Genomic DNA, 15,555 nt, shown 5'->3' with positions numbered 1-15,555 from the left:
CTATGGATATCTTCAATTATATTCATTGTATATATCAAATAGCAAAGTTTCTGCCTCAATCCCTACAATCAGCTCTTGGAGGGAGAGGCTTCGCTTACTTCATACATATTTTATTTTGCTTCAGAGGAATGATATGGCGCCACAATTCCCCTGCTAGAAATGTGGCATCGGGATCTCAATAGATTTTTTTTTTCCTACAGAACATTAAATCTGTTTTTGCGTAAGAAAAAAACCAAAAAGCATTCCTGCCGCCGTATTTAAAAAAATGCTTATGTGAAACCAGCCTTACAGCGCCATAATTACATATGTGTAAGGCCTTATGCAGAACTCAAGCAGTCTATGTATTATGATCCATTGAGAGATTGGGAAACAGACTGATTTCTGACTTAAGGCTCAATGACATGTTTTATACTGACCCATTATATTCTATGTGGATAATCATATGTTTTGGGGGGGGGGAGGGGTTTCAGCAAGAGATGTAAGATCTGTGTTTTGAGCACAAGGGAGAAACCCCCCCCCTAAAACTTACTCCGATCTCATGGCACGACCAATGTTTGCAGACAGGCTCTACACCTATAGGAGGTAGCCATCCTAACAGTTAGTTGAACCTTGAAAAGTGACCAGATTTTTTTCCTAAATTATTTTATTTTTTTAAATCTGCAATAGGCTATGTGCACACGCTGCGTTTTTTTGACGCTGTATTGTGTGTTTTTGGCCGCTAAAAACGCACAAAAACGCACCCGCGGCAGAAAACGCATCCGTTTTTACTGCGTTTGAGTTTTTGGCTGCGTTTTTCTGCGGTTTTCCAATGCATTGCATGGGGGGGAAAACGCAGAAAAACGCAGGAAAGAATTGACATGTCCATTTTTTTAAAGCTCAAAAACGCAGCTTAAAAATAAAGTTGTGTGCGGACAGCAAAAATGAAAACTCAGACTTTGCTGGGGAAGCAAAATCATGCAGTTTTGAGGCCAAAAACGCACCCGAAAAACGCGCAAAAACGCTGCGAAAAAAACGCACTGTGTGCACATAGCCATACTATGGTTCCAGCAATATGGGTTTTTTTATTTGCTGCTAATTTTTGTGGTTTATACCAATGGGGCGAGCTTCACGGGATACTCTGGGGTCATGTGTTTAGGTCACTCTGCTGTATTAGGGTTCTTGTATGCGAGTATTAGCCAGAGTTATACACAATTAAAAAGCAAAAACAGGAAAAAAAAAAAAACGCATTCCACACAGATAAATGTTACTCTATGGGGAAGTTCTGATATTTCTGATAGTTCTGAGATTTTTTTCCACAGATCAAATCAGATGGAGGAAGACATCACAGCGTGCTGCGACTGTCAGCGAGCCTCACATCACACACACAAGTCAATGTACACGAGAAACATTGGCCTTCACTCCGTGCACAGCGATATATACAGAAAAAAAAACTCAAAAAGTAAAAAAAAATTTGCAGACTCCTCATTGTAGTAGGCTGGCCGGGTGAGGAGCATGGACTATAGCGTTTCTACACTAGCTTGGTGGTCCCCGAAAGAAGAAACTTTACCCCTTAGGCTATGTTCACACATTGGGTTTATGTATAATTTTTTTTTTTACTATTTTTTTCATGCGTTTTATGCATATTTAAAGTTGCTTTTTACAGTCCCAGCAAAGTCTACCATCCCAGAAATCTCATACATGCACACACTTTTTCTTGACGGAAATTGAAAATTGCTGCGTTTTTGCAAGAAGCCGCATGTAAATTATTTCAGTGTTTTTGCTACTTTTTCACCACTGAAAGTCATGAGTCAAAAAAGTGCAGCTGTGGTTTTTTTTGCCGATTTTGTGCTGAATGAAACTTTAAACATGTACTATAGACAAATGCAGCTAAAAAGTAGCAACGTGTGAACATACCCTTAGATACCACGTCTCCAGCCAAGTTACATTTTTACAAGGATTCAGAGCAAACTAAGGCCTCATTCACATGTTCATATTTAAACATGCAAGTGACCGAATGGTATCAGTGAGTCGTCATCTCTGTGTGTTTTTACCATCAGTATTTTTCACATATGGCTAAATATAATTACAAAGCTTCTCCTATACTTTGCAATATTAAACATGTACAACAGACATTGCATATGTGACGCTCCTGGACTATTCAGGTCGTCACAGGGTACTGCACAAACTGCCCTACCCGTGCAGTATTCAACCCCCCATGGTTCTGGGTCTCTATCCTGCGGTGCTGCCTCCACCAGCATTCACAAATCCTAGATACATCTTGCACCACACCTGTCAGGCACACCAGTGGGCTGCTTAAGCAGGAATAGGGCCACCCACCTAGGGGTCAGACAGGGAGGTGGGAGGTGTCAAGGTCAGTCAGTTGAGTAGTGACCCTCGAGCTGTGAGGAGCTCTGAGGAAGCTGGGAGTTGGAGCTCCCAGGGGACAGGAAAACTAGTTTGCAGACAGTGGTCTTGACCTAGAGGAGCCTGACCCCCGGTCGCAGGGGATCGAGGCTAGGTGCCTGGAACCCATCAAGGAGGACGGTCAGTAGCCTGGTCCTATCACCGGTCCAGGACCGAAGGCACGACAGGGTACACGGACCCTAGGTCGGGGAGAAGCTTCAGGCAACTCGGCAATTAACCTGAGGAGAACGGGGCCTTTATGGACTGTTCCCACCAGCTCAGAGATTGGGGGCACTAGCGCAACGAGGGGGATAGGGCTTTCCTAGTAAGCAGCCCACTGAAATCCTAAGCGTGAGCTTCTGAGAGCAGGCTCCTACACTTAGCCACAGTGGGAAGCGGGTCCCGAATAGCTCCAAGCTACCGGACCACAACGGACAATCTAAAACTTAGTGCCAGGAGGCAGGTACAGCCCACCAGCAGCACTGCAGGGGATGGGACCCGGACGAGCTCCCCTTGAGAGGCAACGGCATTCAGAAACTTTGTTTACCCTATTCTCAGCGTCTGCTTCATTGCTGAGCGAGTACCTGACTGACCCCTGCACAGCGTTCCCGTATCTCCCACCAGAGTCCCAGGGTGTACCCCTAACCGTGGAGGGCAACGTCACCTAGCTGCCCCACTCCATCACCCCGGGTACTCCCAACGGCAGCGGCGGTACTCCCAATTACCGCACACCACGGGTGGCGTCACAATCTATACCAAATCCCCTGTAAATACTCCCTTTTACATTTGAGTTTGGCCCCTAAGCCCCCAGGTCCGAAGACCCTTGAGCCACGAACGAATACCACCCCCGGATCCGAGCGGTTTGATCCGCTGTTGGGGCGGCACATATACTGATGAGATCCGTGCACTGTGCCTATTTTTTATGGACCCATAGATTTGTTTTGGCCCTTGCCATCTGTGCTGCAATAAAAAAATAAAAATTATATTGATGTCTAGATGTGTTACAAGGACACTGTGTAAAAATACAGGTATGTTAAAAAGTACCGTAGGTTATAATGGGCACGTGAGGTATCCATGATAAAAAAAAACAAAAAAAAGTAAAATGAATGAGGCCAAACAAATAGTTGATGTGATAGACTTATGTTAGGAATATTGATGCATTAAAATACACTGTGTTCCCATAAAGCTGATCTTGTAAAACCACATGGCGTCTATTTTAGTATGGACTCAGGAGGCGGAATGAAGCGGAAGATTTCAGTCCCTGGATACCTGTCACATTCTGCAGAAAGGAACAGGATTATTATATTCAATGTATATGGAATACCGGCCTGTTTCCAGATAGATTATGGCTAGAATATTATGTGGTATATTACTAACAGGACAAGAGAACATGTAATTATACACGGCTGTATTGAGCACAACCAGATGAACCAACAGTTCTTGGTAATTTAACACATAGCAAGCATTAAAAGAAATTCTGAAAATTGACTTGAATATGTAGGCAGGCAGGGTTTTATCTAGCAGCAGTTTAGTACATACATTGTAAAGCATTAGGCTAAAAGACATTAAAGTCCCTATACTGTTGATGCCCTCCCTCTTCCCTTTTCAAAATAAAAATTAAATATACACACACATACATATATACATACATACATATATACATACATACATATCATGCGGTTTCGCCGCAGGTTGTACCCTGCGGGTTTTTTTTTTACCAATAATTAATGGCAAAACCGCAGGAACCTGCAGAAAAGAAGAAGTGACATGCACATTAATTCCGCAGCGGAAATTCCGCGAGTAAATCTGCAGGGACAAAAAAAAAAAAAAACCGCAGTGTGCGCACGGCTTTTTTAATCCCCATAGATTTTGCTGGAGAAGGACTGCAGAAATGTTAACATTTTCTGCAGCATTTCTGCAGCGAAATCCGCGGCAAAATCCGCAGCGTTCGCACATGGCCTAAGACATCAAAAATTCTCCTTCCTAGCCAAGTCATTAGCAGGCTAGCTCAGGACCCTGGCATATGGGCTTCTTCACAAGTTGCATTTTTTCGGTTTTATTTCTCAGTACAGAAAAACAAAAACTGCACTTTATAATAAATCCCATGAAGTGAAGTTCTAAAGTGTCATTCACATGGTGCAGTTTTTTTCCTCTGTGCAGTTTTTGGCTTTTGAGGTTTAAAAAAATAAAATAATAAATTGCAATTTTCCCCATGAAGTTTTAAACAGGTTAACACTTCTCACACAATCCCCCCCCCCCCCCTCAACACCCCAAAAACGTGCATACATTACACTGCCGTTTTCTAGCCATGTGAATTTCATGCAGGAAAATAAGCCACATCAAAAAAGCTGTGTGTGAACATACCGATAGAGTGCCAAAAGGAAAGATGCACAGGAAGGTCTTACACTATAGGTGTTATACACCTGAAATGGAAACAAATGAGCATCTGGCAGACCCCCTATGTCAGTGGCTTCTTCCTATTAGAAGAGTAAAACTGAGCATGTTGAAGTCTGATATGCACAGTCCTACTTTCTCTTCTAAACCCACCACCCTAACATCTGCAATTTGGAGAACACCAAAACCCCGGCTATTTTTTTTTTCTTTAAGGTCACTGGACACGTAGCCATGACACAACCCCCAGTGTGTGCAAATTATATACACACACACACACACATATACATATATGTACACACATGTACACACATGTACACACATGTACACACATGTACACACATACACATATACATACACACATACATACACACTTTTAAGGAATGTAAATTATTAAAGAACAATGACATCAGAAGGCACAGTCCCACCGTACAGCACACGTATGGCAGAGCATGTGCGAGTACGGTCAAGCAGGTAATTCTACACATACTGGTGAGAAACAAGTTCCACAAATTGAAGACATGACAAAGACTAAGCCAAGCATGTGAGACAAGTGGAAAATCCACTGATTCAAGATCACCTTAAAGTAAAAATACACTAAGCTCAATGTGTGGGACATAGAGCTGGATTTTTTCTAAATGACAAGAAAAAAAAAATATATAGTGTGAACACCGCTTATAAAAATTAAGTAGCAATGGATCATTGTCATACAACTATATAGGTGGGAAATGATAACGGTTAGAAGATTTTAGGCGATATTCACACCAAGCATGTTTCTATGACAGGAGCAAAGATTTCAACAAGCCTCAGTCAGGGAATTACAGCAATCTGAAAAATTTCAGCACCACACTGCCCGCTTGTAAACATCCGCTACATGTCTGTTCACATTTGCATCACAGTTTCCATTTCAGCCATAATGGGTTTGGTTGATTTGTTGTCACAAGTGATGAGCGAGCACTACCATGCTCAGTACCTGTAAGGAACAGTTTATGCTCGGATGGAGACAAACCGAATGTAATGGAAGCCAATGGGGAACTCTAGAATAGATTTCCTGGAAAAAAGCTTGAGCTCCCATAGACTTCCATTATACTCAAGTAGTGTCCATTTAAGCATCTTACTCTGAGTACCAGGCACCCGAGCATGGCAGTGCTCGCTCATCACTAGTTCCAAGTACCCAAGCATGGCAGTGCTCGCTCATCACTAGTTCCAAGTACCCAAGCATGGCAGTGCTGGCTCATCACTAGTTCCAAGTACCCAAGCATGGCAGTGCTGGCTCATCACTAGTTCCAAGTACCCAAGCATGGCAGTGCTGGCTCATCACTAGTTCCAAGTACCCAAGCATGGCAGTGCTGGCTCATCACTAGTTCCAAGTACCCAAGCATGGCAGTGCTGGCTCAGCACTAGTTCCAAGTACCCAAGCATGGCAGTGCTCGCTCATCACTAGTTCCGAGTATCCGAGCATGGCAGTGCTTGCTCATCACTAGTTCCGAGTACCCAAGCATGGCAGTGCTCGATCATCACTAGTGCCGAGTACCCAAGCATGGCAGTGCTCGATCACTAGTGCCGAGTACCCAAGCATGGCAGTGCTCGATCATCACTAGTTCCGAGTACCCAAGCATGGCAGTGCTCGATCATCACTAGTTCCGAGTACCCGAGCATGGCAGTGCTCGATCATCACTAGTTCCGAGTACCCAAGCATGGCAGTGCTCGATCATCACTAGTTCCGAGTACCCGAGCATGGCAGTGCTCGATCATCACTAGTTCCGAGTACCCAAGCATGGCGGTGCTCGATCATCACTAGTTCCGAGTACCCAAGCATGGCAGTGCTCGATCATCACTAGTTCCGAGTACCCGAGCATGGCGGTGCTCGATCATCACTAGTTATAACCTTCCCTGGATACTACTAGGCTACACTCTTGGTAACTTGCCTATATGTGGATCCAAATGTGAGGCTATTCCCCTGCTGCTTGTACAGTTTCCACCAAGGCACAGTCCTGCTGGTATTGTTTGCATTGGCTTTTTGTACTAAGTATTCAGACAAGGGGAAAATAGCAACACAAAAAAAAAATAACAGTAGATCTAATCTGTAGAAGTCAAGTATCCACCAGTGGTAACATTACATTATCACGTTACCCCGGGTACTTCACATCAGAAGGTTACATTCCAGGCATCCGCCAAACCTGGACACAACATATACCGCAATACCACGTCTCACGACACCCCACACATTTACCTTCCTCCATAAACTCCAGCTGATCGGCGGAATCATCACACAGCATCCCCTGGTCATCTTCACAGTCGCACTCATAGCTTTCCTCTTCAATCAGCGGCTCAATAAAGGACATCATTAGAAGTGGATATTTCCAAGGGTTGGAGGACAATCCAGGCTAGATCTTAATAGTTAAAGGCACTTGTAGAGTGGCCCCTTAGGGGCCGCATATGTGGCACGGGGAGAGGACAGCGGGAGCCCCATGTATGGGGCAGCATCCCTGATCACTCACATACTTATGGCAGAGGGCTGTGATCCAACCTGAGCACTCTCCCCACTGACACATAAGTAACCAGCAGGGACTGGGATCCACCCAAGTGATCTGCAGCACCTGTAACCTGTGCACTCTGCAGCTAGGGGTGGGGATCAGAGCCTCAGCTGTGCAGCGATAGCTTATAAGAAACGGCTCAGAAACACATAGGCTCAGGAGACGTTACTGAGGATAAAGAAGGCTTCATTATAGTGTGGCCTCCCCCATTGCTATGCAAATGGTATGCTCCTAACAAGTTTCATAGCAACTACAGCGAGGAAGTGCGGGCGGATACTACACCTCGCAGAGGGGGGGCCGCGGGTTACCTGTCAATGATTCATTAACCCCACAGGTGACATGACAGCGCTCATTCCTCCGCACACCGTGCTATATATAGCTAATGGCTTCCCTCCACACAGCCGAGGAAAGCGGCAATAATGCCTGACCCTGTGGGCGAAGAAAAGCTGATATTCAGAGGGGGATTTTTTTTTTTTGTGTAAGAGTCTTTCAAACAACAATGGGGAAAAATATTGAGAAATAAGTACTATAAAACACCTCAGGTGCGAAGTGTCACAATATCTAATGACCGTAATAATGCGTCAGTATACGATCACAGCCCGATAGGAAAGTGGCCCACGTATGAGGCGGTGGTCACACGAGGTCACCTGCCCGTATACACAGAACATGTATCCATACAGCCGCGGACCCTGTAGATGCCCAGGGAGCACAACAAGAACTTGTATCGTGCTGCAGCACGTCATGTAAGGCCTCAGGCAGGCAGCAGGGAGTGTTCTACTACGGTTTCAGGGGGGTTTATTTCATTCAGGGCTCACTTTTTACCAGCGGGTTTTGGGGTTTTTTTTGCTTATGTAAAAAAAAAAAAAAAAAAAAAAAAAAACTATGATGGAAGTTTAAGCACCTATGAAACAAACGAGAAGCGGACGGCCCCAGGATACAACTACACTGAGAGCAGAGCACGGACCACAGTCATTTCGGGTATTTTTAGTCATTTTTCCTGAGGGGGGGAAGTAATCATTGCCTTTCTTAGGCCTCCTTCACACGTCCGTGTCTTTGGTACGTGTTTGGTCCGTTTCCTCATGTGCCGGAGACAAGGGCACACGTAGACCCATTAAAATCAATGGGTCTGCGTTCATGTGCGTTTTGCCATGGACCGTGTGGACCATACATGTGCCCGTGTGCTCCACACGTAGACATGTCCGTTTTTCTCCAGCATCATGTCACACGCACTGGAGGAAACACACGTGTCTGTGAATTAAAAGGAATTTCTATACTCCCCTTCTCCAGCGCTGCTGTCTCTGCTGGCACTGGCTTCCGATCCCCGCTCACTATGCTCATACCATATTCACTCCACTGCGGGCCGGAAGCAGCAGCAGGGAGTGGGAAGGGCCTGTGTCCGCAGATCAGAACCACGGACAGCAACGCCAAGGACAGGTGAGCAGAAAGTTCCCGTTCTCCGTGTATTATTACGGATGGCACACTGAGAACACGTGTGCCATAAACACGGCACACGGAGGGCAATACACACCTTTGATACGTCCGTGAAAAAAACGTGATTTTTACGGACGTGTGAAAGAGGCCTTAAAGGGATTGTCCAGGCTTATCACAAAAGTCTGCAGTCACTTTATGTGACTGCAGACTTGTAAATCGTCACAAGGAATATCCAGAGCCGAATGCATGACTGAGACCGAGAGGTCATGTGACAGCAAGTTTACAATGTGCGTACTCCCGGTTACATTCCGACTAGATGTGCACAGCATCACTCAATACAAGTGATTTGAGCACGATTAGTTGGAATGTGACCGGGAGTATGCATATTGCAAACTTGCCGTCACATGACTGCTTAGGCCATGTGCACACATTGAGTATTTGCTGAGTTTTTTTTACCTCAGTATTTGTAAGCCAAAACCAGGAGTTGAACAATCACAGGAAAAGTACTGTATAATAGAAACACAAGCACCACTTCTGCATTTTTTTTAAATTTTTTTTACCCACTCTCCAAATACTCTGTGTGCACAAAACCTTATAATAATATTAATAATTTACGGTATATAGCGACATTAATTCAACAGCGCTTTACACACATTGGCAACACTGTCCTCATTGGGGCTCACAATCTAAGTTCCCTGTCTGTATGTCTTTGGAGTGTGGGAGGAAACCGGAGAACCCGGAGGAAACCCACGCAAACACGGGGAGAACATACAAACTCATTGCAGATGGTGTCCTTGGTGGGAGTTGAGTATTTGTAAGGAGTGGAACAATCTTAGGCCTCCGACACACTCACGTGAAAATCACGCACGTGCCGAGAGACACGTATTTCCCCTGCGTGTTGCGTGCAGGTAAGTACGTGTCTCTGGTACGTGCGGGCCACGTGTGTTCTCCGTATGCTATCCGTGATAACATACGGAGAACAGGTTATTTACATACTCACCTGGTCCTTCCTGATGTCCTTCCTGCTGTCCGTGGTGCTGATCTTCGGTCTCCAGCCCTCCCGTCTCCCCACTGCTGCTGCTTCCGGCCGCAGTGAAGTGAATATTAAATGAGAATAATGAGCGGCGGTCGGCAGAAAGTGACAGCAGCGGCAGAGACAGGAGGGCTGGAGAAGGTGAGTTAAGGTTTTTTTTTTTCTCCGAAACGTGTGTTTTCTCCGACGCGTGTCACACGGGACCGCATCCACACTACACCCGTGTGGTACGGGTGCGGGCCGTGTGACACCCGTGCTGCAGGAGAAAACACTGACATGTCAGCGTGTAGAAAAACGCACACACGTACAAACGCACACGGACACATGTTCCGTGTGGTTTTACTTGTGTGTACCTGCTACAATAGGGTAGCATTGCTGAACGTGTCTCCGTGCCGCCGGTACGTGCAAAAAATGGCAAACACGTACCGGCGGCATGGATGTGTGTCGCAGGACTTAGAAAAAGTATCATACATGCATTTGCAGCACTACTGCATATTTGACCCAATCCTCGTTCAGGCTTACAATTATCGATGTGAAATATTTACCAAAATACTGCTGTGTGAACAATGCCTGAGGCATACATTTCAGGGGAGACTATGGGGTCTCACAAAGTGCCTAGATGTAGATACCACAGACGCATGGTGACTTTGTTTACTGTTGTACACATAAGACCATCTTGCTACTTTGTCTGTGTATCAGGGGCAGTGCACACTGTGATCATTGGGACTTGTACCGTATTACCGCACCGCATAGTGTGATCTATAGCAGCTGACCGTCAGGCATCACAATATACATATGGGAGGATTTGGGAATAAAACATCCAACACTATGTAATGAGGAATTTTTATTTTAGAAAACTGAATACCAATGGATCATGGAGTGAATCTGCGCTGCTGATCAATGAAGGATACAAGATCAGAATTAAGAAAGTGATTTATTGTCTACATGATTCAAACTTAATACAACTGCTTCATCAGGATAACCACATCGATATGATTGTCCTGAGGAAGGAGTTAGGCTGGACTCACACTAGCTTAGGCTTGCGCCACACATCCGTGCTGCCGGCACGTGTTTGTCATTTTTTACACGTACCGGCGGCACGGAGACACGTTAACCAATGCTACCCTATTGTAGCAGGCACACACACGTAAAACCACACGGAACGTGTGTCCGTGTGCGTTTGTACGTGTGTGCGTTTTTCAAAGCGCTGACATGTCAGTGATTTCTCCCGCAGCACGGGTGTCACACGGCCCGCACCCGTACCACACGGGTGTAGTGTGGATGCGGTCCCGTGTGACACGCGCCGGAGAAAAACACACGTCAGTGAAAAAAAAAAAAACATTAACTCACCTTCTCCAGCCCTCCTGTCTCTGCCGCTGCTGCCTCTTGCTGCCGACCGCCGCTCATTATTCTCATTGAATATTCACTTCACTGCCTGGCAGCAGCAGCAGCGGGGAGACGGGAGGGCTGGAGACCGAGGATCAGCAGCGTGGACAGCAGGAAGGACCAGGTGAGTATGTTAATTACCGGTTCTACGTGTGCTATCGCGGATAGCACACGTAGAACACACGTGTCACGCACGTACCAGAGACACGTACTTACCTGCACGCAACACGCAGGGAAAATACGTGTCTCTCGGCACGTGCGTGAATTTCACGTGAGTGTGGCAGAAGCCTTAAAAGCATCAGATTCGATATGCTAATGACCCCCGGCTCAGGCTCTGCTGCGAGCGTGAGCTGAGTGTCATGTGACTGTGACCCGATCCTGCAATCAAGTCACAGCTGTGAAGCTGAGGGCGGGCACTACGGAGGGGAGGCAGGGGTTAATCCCCCCCCATCTCCTCCATTGTCAGCCTGTGCGGATATCGCACTGCACTGAGGTAACATCATAGTGCAGTCCGATGTATCTCTCGCACATATTCACTTGAAACATGCTGCTCCTTTTCTCGCATCCAGAATCTGTATATGAGAAAAGCTGACAAACTGCTCGCCCTCATTGACTAACATTGGTCAGCGTGCAATGCCAGATTTTCTCGCATTGCACTCGTCCGATTTCAACGCTCGTGTGAGTTTGCCCTTACAGTGGTATACACTCTACACATTTGTTGGACGCTGCAGCAGCTGACACTCTTATGGTGGTTGTGCTAGTCACAACCCTGACAGGTGAGCAAACCATTATTGTTTCACTATATACGTGGATTACACCCTATTACACTTTCTCTTAATCATACATACACATTATATAGTATATATTAAAGAGGCTCAGCAAGTAAGGTTAGCCTTTAAATAAAAAAAAAAAAAGTCTCCACTCATCACACGATGTTGTTGCAGAGCCTGAAACTGTGGCATAGAGCCCTGCTGTGAGGACAGTGCGGTGAGTAACACTAAATTACATGGTACGGGCTAACGCTCTAACCAGGGGAGGATGTGGATTAAGTAGGGATGTGTGCTAATATAGTACTTTGTTTCTCCCTAATCCAGAGTAAGCAAAATTATAAATGCAAATTATCTAACCTTTAAATTATACATCTTTTTAATTAAAGCATTCTCGGACTAAGGTTTTTACAGGGGTTTTTTTTTCTGCTCCTGATAAAGGGAGACTTGTCAGTACACAATGACTGTTCAGATCAAGCACAGCATTTTGTGGCAGGCGTAGCCATAATAAAAAATGGTACCTATGGTGTCCAAATCTATTTCTGCTAATAAGATGATCTCTGCAATGTGGGCGAGGCCAAGTATTTGTTTTCCACGTATCTTTCTTTGCCCTTCTCTGGCTCTTATAAAGTCCTAGCAGTCAATAGGAGATCTCTCTCAGTGATGGGAAAGTCTTCTCTGAATTCAAATTTTACCTGAGAATTGAGAATTCTGCTACTGACTGATCATTTCTGGCAGAGAAAGAAGCAGATGTGTCTGATAACATATATTACAAAGGTGCTTATTTTCATATGCACTATTGATATATGAAATAAAAATTAAAATGACAATTATGCTTTAAGTTTAGTTTGCATTCTTCAATCAAGTGCACTATCCCTTTAAGGTTAAGGTTACATGGGCAATTAGCATCTGATGCATTATGCTAATGACCCTCGGCTTCTGCTCTGCTGCGAGCGTAAGCCAAGTGTCATTATACTGTGATGCGATCCTGCAATCGGATCACAGCTGCAGAGGAGAAGGAGGGACTAATCTCCCCATCACCTCCATTGTCAGCCTGTGCCTATATCGCATTGTACTCTGGTGTCATGCAAGGACAGTATGATGTTTTTCCCACACCCATAGGCTTGAATGGGTGAAAGGGAAAACAAATCTGATTCAACCTGTTGCGATTGTTTTCTCAATCCGATTAGGGTTGTGAAAAAAAATTGCTAATGGGAACAGCCCCAAAGAGTACCCTGGGTCAGAGTGGAATACGTTTTTTTTTTTATTTATAGCATTCCACTCGCTCCGTTTTACTCAGTGTGTCCTTAACATAATTCTTCTCTTGGGTAGAGAATCACTGCACTCACAGAATAGTTAAATGCGTTTGCAAGTTCTATAATATTGCTGAGTTATCCTAAAGGTCCCATAGATATTGCATGATATCCGTAGGACCGGTCATCTGATGTGCATGGAGGCCTACAGTCTCTCCTCCAAAAGATGATGGATTGGGCCATTGGAATTTTAAAAAGGATAATTTTTTAAAGGGGTATTTCCATCTCAAAGATCCTACCTCAATATGTAGTAGGTATAATAATAATTATAATAATAATAAATAATAATAGCAAATACATACAATTAGAAATGTAGTATAATTCTTCTGATTTTAATATTTCGCTTACCTCATGTGCAGGGCATTGCAGGACCTTATATATCCATGGTGATGACCACGCATAAAGTGACAGTTAGTTACTTGTGGTCATATCAATGGATACCTAAGGTCCTACAATGCCCTGCACATGAGATAAGCAACATAGTGTATCAGAAAAACTATACTACATTTCTAACTGGAGGTATTTGCTAATATTATTATTCCTACTACATATTGGGATAGGATCTTATAGATGGGAACACCCCTTTAATTTTCAGAGGGAGATAAGACACTGCCAGAGTATGAGCGCTCATGTGTATGGGGGAGTTGGGAGAGGTAGCAGTCTTTCAAATGAACATTAATCTGACAATTGTCTCATTTTTGTGTCCAGCTTAAAGTGAAAAACTACAGCTCCACACATTGTGCAGTGGTCATTATCAAATACTACAGCTCAGCGCCTCTTCAGACGTCCATGTGGCACGTGCATGCAGAGGTGGACATATCATTGGTGCAAACGCACAAGAGGTAAGGGGTCCATTCCACCTCCAAAGAAGGTGTAATTGTGCATTTTGATGAGCTTTGGGGCTGCCAAGGACCCACATATTCTTGCACAAGGGCCCTTTTCTGTCTATGTATGCCAGTGCGTATGTGTTGAATCCATTTTTTTTTCCACTGAGGCTATGTGCCCACACTAGAATGTCCATGCGGATTTTTTTGCCTGAAAATCCGCAACTTTCGCGGCAAATCCGCACCCGCGGATTTGCCGCGGATTTACCGCGGATTTGCCGCGGATTTGCCGCGGATTTTGATGCGGATTTCATTTTTTTTTTTCCCCCCATTCAAAACAGAAAATCCGCACCAAAACTGCACCAAACAATTGACATGCTGCAGTTTGTTCCGCATCAAAATCCGCGGCAAAATCCGCAGCGGAAAAATCCGCAGCATGGGCACAGCATTTCCAAAATGCCATTGAAATGGCTGGGGAGTAGCTGTGCTGCAGATTTTCGGCAAATCCGCGCTAAATCCGCGTCAAAATCCGCGTCAAATCCGCGATAAATCCTGTAGCGTGGGCACATAGCCTGATACTACAAGTACCCATTATAATCTATGTTGCTACTCATATGTATGTGTTTTTACACAGACCGTGCGTTTGTGCAAAACTCATGCAGACACGATCATTTTTTTTTCCGGTAACACAGATGAGAAGGGCCAAAACTAGGATATGTGTCTGTGAAAAAGACATACAGCACCCAGATGCCATCCATGTGCTGTAAATGTTTAATATTGAAAAAGATAGGAGGAACTTTCTGATCCAATTACCTGATATTGATAACCTTTCCAAAGTGTAGGATATCATCACCGAGACAGGGACAGTCAGCAGGTATCTGTTACGGAACCTGAAGACAGCATGTTCTAGCTGTTAATACAGAGAATTCAACCACGTGTCTCTTATCACAAAGTTTGTTGTTTATCATAGGTGTGACCAGCTTGCTACACCACGCCCTTTGCTGTGATTAGCAGCTTCTCATTGTCAATAGGCAAAACCTCCTGTGGATGGGGACAGCTCTCAGCTCTGCTGCATGGTTAAAAGCCGCTTTACACACTGCGATCTCGCTAGCGTGTGTACCCGCCCCCATCGTTTGTGCGTCACGGGCAAATCGCTGCCCGTGCCGCACAACATCGCACGGACCCGTCACACATAGTTACCTGCATAGCGACGTTGCTGTGACCGTCGAAGCGGTTCGTTCGGCGTCACAGCGACGTCACTAAGTGGCCGCCCAATCAAAGCGGAGGGGCGGAGATAAGCGGGACGAACATCCCGCCCACCTCCTTCCTTCCTCATTGCTGGCGGGACGCAGGTAAGGAGAGGTTCCTCGTTCCTACGGTGTCACACATAGCAATGTGTGCTGCCGCATTAACAACGAACAACATCGTTACTGCAGAAGCAACGATAATTGAGATTAGGGGGGATGTCACCGATTAGTGATTTTGAACATT

General features: G+C 45.1%; 1 protein-coding gene across 7 annotated transcripts in view; it reads right to left on the bottom strand.

The window, feature by feature from the left end:
- TRAK1 (trafficking kinesin protein 1) overlaps positions 1 to 15,555 on the bottom strand; it is a 126,712-nt gene that overhangs the window by 70,947 nt on the left and 40,210 nt on the right. The window contains exon 1 of one of the 7 annotated variants that reach the window (XM_075315183.1): positions 7,007 to 7,306. The exons of the other annotated variants lie outside the window; for them this stretch is intronic. Within the exon in view, the coding sequence (XP_075171298.1) occupies positions 7,007 to 7,121 (115 nt within the window). The 5' untranslated portion in view covers positions 7,122 to 7,306. Of the gene's footprint in view, positions 1 to 7,006; positions 7,307 to 15,555 lie in introns of those variants that run through there. 7 annotated transcript variants of the gene reach the window in all.

Source organism: Anomaloglossus baeobatrachus, chromosome 6 (assembly GCF_048569485.1).
Source record: "Anomaloglossus baeobatrachus isolate aAnoBae1 chromosome 6, aAnoBae1.hap1, whole genome shotgun sequence".
NCBI lineage: Eukaryota > Metazoa > Chordata > Amphibia > Anura > Aromobatidae > Anomaloglossus > Anomaloglossus baeobatrachus.
This window is presented reverse-complemented; position numbering and strand designations above follow the sequence as displayed.